This window comes from Nothobranchius furzeri, chromosome 8 (genome assembly GCF_043380555.1).
Source record: "Nothobranchius furzeri strain GRZ-AD chromosome 8, NfurGRZ-RIMD1, whole genome shotgun sequence".
Taxonomy (NCBI): domain Eukaryota; kingdom Metazoa; phylum Chordata; class Actinopteri; order Cyprinodontiformes; family Nothobranchiidae; genus Nothobranchius; species Nothobranchius furzeri.
The window spans coordinates 47134985-47139164 of record NC_091748.1 but is presented as its reverse complement, the minus strand read 5'-3'; the positions used below and the strand labels follow the sequence as shown (position 1 = coordinate 47139164).

General features: G+C 44.8%; 1 protein-coding gene across 1 annotated transcript; it reads right to left on the bottom strand.

Moving 5' to 3' along the window:
* Window positions 1-1559: 1559 nt before the first annotated feature.
* Window positions 1560-3932, bottom strand: LOC139071531 (zinc finger protein 704-like). The gene is made up of 2 exons (XM_070554075.1): window positions 3189-3932; window positions 1560-2506 (listed from the first exon to the last, which is right to left on the bottom strand). The coding sequence occupies exon 1, from the start codon at window positions 3621-3623 to the stop codon at window positions 3189-3191; it is 435 nt and encodes a 144-aa protein (XP_070410176.1). The 5' UTR covers window positions 3624-3932; the 3' UTR covers window positions 1560-2506.
* Window positions 3933-4180: the final 248 nt, after the last annotated feature.

The window sequence follows — 4180 nt, the reverse complement described above, 5'->3', positions numbered from 1 at the left end:
AGCCCACTTTTTTAAACATCGTCAAACGAGATGGATTACGCAAGCTTGTGATTGGTCAGGACGCAGCTGTTGTTTACAGCGCCGCCATTGCAAAGAGAGCCGAGTTTAACTAGCGGCAGACATGGAGAAGCTTGAAGAATACCTCGCGAAAAAACTCTAAAAATATGAACGTTTAAATCCCGTGACTGGAGGAGTGAAAAGATGCGCAGCAAGCGTTTTATTTGTGGACGGAAATGACAGGAAACGTGGGTTTAGAGGTGGGAAGCGCATGAAGAGGTGGGAGAATGAGAGACAAATATGTCCGTGTTAAAAGTCTCTTATATACCCAAAAACACAATATAAACACACGATCTTGGACCGATACATGACAGGATACCACAGAACAGCGCTGCACCCTCTGTTGTCCTGCCCGGCAATTGCTTTGCAACACTCTCCAGGAGACGGAGAAGCACGAGAGCAAAACACTTCCGTCAATCCGTGCGTATCTGTCCCTTGCGGAGCTGACGGAGAAGCATAAACCAGGCTTTAGACTGCTGGAAGATACACTGACCACTTTTCACATTCTACTGCTTTCTTCCACAATCTGCTCTTTAACTGTATTATTTTCTGCAATTTCAGCTGTTAACTTTATTTTCTCTCTGTTTTTCTCCCCAGAAGAAGCTACAACAATGTTCTGCTGAGCTGTGGTGGCCTCATGGAGGGGGCTATTGTCTAGCACACTGCTGCTAACCACTTAAACTTTCTCCCTCTCCTGATAATAACTTTTTGCTTTCCTTGACAGTGGATGTGCTACTACTAGTTTATCTGTTTAATTATAGATCCACTAGGATAAATATAATAAAGTTTATCTCTCACCAAATAGAATATTTACTAAGAAATCACAATATAACTATAGACACATTACTTTGTCTTTGTGTGTGTGTGTGTGTGTGTGTGTGTGTGTGTGTGTGTGTGTGTGTGTGTGTGTGTGTGTGTGTGTGTGTGTGTGTGTGTGTGTGTGTGTGTGTGTGTGTGTGTGTGTGTGTTCTCGATCCCCAGTGAGTCGTGGAGGATGGCTTCTTATACTGAGCCAGGATTCTCTGGAGGTTTCTTCCTGTTAAAAGGGAGTTTTCCTCTCCACTGTCGCTTTATGCTTGCTTAGTATGAGGATTGCTGTAAAGTCATTGACACTAGTCAGTGACTTGATGCAATTTGCTGGGTTCCTTATATAGGAAACATTTTTTCTGATTGGCTCAATGAACTGACCTGAATTGGAATGTTTATTATGTGAAATGCCTTGAGACGACTCTTGTCGTGATTTGGCGCTATATAAATAAACTTGAATTGAATAGAAGAAAACTCCCCAGTCACCACTAACTATCCTGTTTATTTATTGCAGATGGCTGCACTGATTATTTTTACATGATTTGTTCTGTAAAAGTTGGCATTTTTGGTAGTCTACAGTTTTTTTTGTCAGTTTAAATTACAATTACAGAGGTAATTCTAAAATATTATGGATCATGATAAAGATCTATTGGAGAGGGGGGGGGGGGGGGTGTTCCAAAGGGGGCCTCGCCCGGGGAGTAATTCCATGTAGAACCGCCACTGGTTGTACCTCACGTGTGTTGGTCTCTTATTATTATTATCAAGCATAAAACCTTCATGTGTAGAGATGAACACCGGCGATCTGATTTATGTGCAAGTGTCTTAAGAACTCATAGCTGGTCTGATCCTTAGCGTAACTACGTACTGTACGAGCAGGAGGACACTGACATGAGCAAAAAGCAGGGACTACGCACACGCTCGAAACAACAACACCAACAGTAACAGCAAGAGCACCAACAACAACAACGTGAGAAGAGACGACACGCGGGTCAGGAAGTCCAGCGAACCACTGGCCTCCACTCGTACAGAGGAGAAACGGAGGCTACGACGCATCTGGAAAAATGAATCCTTTTGATATTTTAGAGGAGAGATGGACGCAAAGAGAGCGGTCTGTGTTTCAGTGTGCTTTTAAAAATCCTCATCAGAGCGTGACATGTTTGTTCATCTCTCCGTCTACTTGCCTTTGAGACAATTAGTGTGCTTAGTTTCTTAAGACTGCACCCGAAAGTTTGTCTAAGCCAGCCTTTTTTGTGTTGAGATGAATTATTGTGCTTCTCGGTCCACGCAGCAGTCTGAGGCTGGGTGGAGGTAACGCGCTGGGCTGCAGAGGTCAGAGGTTGTGTGGGAGCAGCTTCCTCGCATCAGGAGAAGGAGCCAGAGCTACTGCACCAGATAAAGAGGACTCCCTCTTCAAGGCTACTCAGGAAGCACTAAACATGGGAGGGCCAGACGCTCAAACACGAGCTCCCCAAAGCGCCAGCATTTAGTCTTGGGAGCGCCGTCTTCTCACACACCTACATGTCATGAGGGATGGGTCAGGGGGAGGGGGGCTGGAGATCAGTCGAGCATTGCATCCAGTTGGTCTGCCAAGTCGTCAAACATGCTGCCGATGTCATCCAGGATAGAGACGGTTCCTTTTTGGCTGGAAATTTTTGAAAAAGAAAAATGGAATAATTAGCATTTATTGAGGCTTCGATAAACATGCTGACAGAATCATTGAGTCAAGTGTGGAGGTGAGTTCCTCCACTGATGGAAAGCAGCTTTAAGATTCAGTTTATGGGTGACATTCACTATTTTCACACACACACACACACACACACACACCTGACAAACTCAGAAACATACAATAGAGTCGACTAATTGTAAAGATCAACAAAAAGTAATGATAAATCCCAAAATAATAATATAAATCATGATTTTTGTTTATTGTTTATACTTAAAAAACTCATGTTTTACAATTGTTTTCATTTTATAGGAGAATGACGTTTTACAAAGACCAGCAAAGTACATGAGAAATCATGTTTTTATTAGGTGTCATGGCTGCCATGGAGCTTCATAAAGAAAGTAAAAATCGATTAGACCATCTGGACAATGACTGTTTTCTTCATTTGAGTTTTTTAGTTTTAGGTAATGTAAAGGGGGAAATCTGGAAGTAAAGATGATTTTCTAGATTTTTGCCCCTCATCCAGACCTAATTTCTGAAATTTCATATTAGACTTGTTTATTTCAGAAAACAAAAAGATAATGTGATGTGTTTTATTTACCCGGACATCCTATGTAGAGGATTCTATTTGATTCTACTCTCTAGCATGACTCATACTCACTCATTTGGCTTGTCCTCCTCCTTTATTTTGTGCTCTACAGCCTGCAGAGCTGCAGCCAAGGAGGCGCTGGTCTCCTCCAAACGATTCTGAATCTCTCCCTCTTTCTCCCCTTCCTCCACGTGACCCACCATCTCCTCCTTCGCTCCATCCCTCCTTAAAGGCTTCCTCGGGTTCTGCCTCCTTCTCTCTCCTCCCCTCCTCCTCTTCCTCCTCCACCTCCCTTCCTGCCAGGAGGTCAATAGTGAGGCCAGCGATGGAGGAGCGAGGAGGTTTGACGGGGTGAGGCGACGGAGTGGAGGGACTCTGAGCTGGAGACGGGGAAGTAGGAGGGAGTCCCAGAGACAGACAGGGGCCGGAGGGGGTGTCAAGAGCTGGAAGAGGGGCTACAGAGGAAGGCTTAGGGGCCGAGGTGGGACTGGCTGCAGCCGGGCTCATGGTAACTGGAGACGCTACAGCTTTGCCGGGTTTGGGAGCTGTCGGAGGCCCGCGAGGCTTCGGTGATACTGGAGGAGGAACGCGCTTTGGCTCTAGACAGAGAAAATGGCAGAAAATATTTTGAATTGAATTAAAACAAAACCAACTGGGTTATAGGTAGGGCCAGATTAACACTTTGTTGTACCCTGGGCAACAATATTAAAGGGCCCCATCATCACGACCCAAGGATCACCATAATATGGTCACATACAGAATATTTTACTGTAATATGCAGTAAATATACTCAATACTTGAATGCCTGACATCACGTAACCCGCTCAGGGTATGTTTATATTTATGCTTATTTACTTAGCAGATGCTTTTATCCAAAGCGACTTACAATTTATAACCTATAGGGCATGTTGTGATCTGTGGGAGAAACCGGAGTACCCGGAGGAAACCCACGCATGCATGGGGAGAACACGCAACTCCACGCAGAAAGGCCACAGCCGAGTTTCGAACCTGCGACCTCCGTGCTGCAAGGCAACAGTGCTAACAACTGCGCCACCATGCAGCCC

Coding starts and splice junctions, on each gene's coding strand:
- LOC139071531 (XM_070554075.1), bottom strand. CDS start 3,623: ATGAGCCCGGCTGCAGCCAGTCCCACCTCGGCCCCTAAGCCTTCCTCT.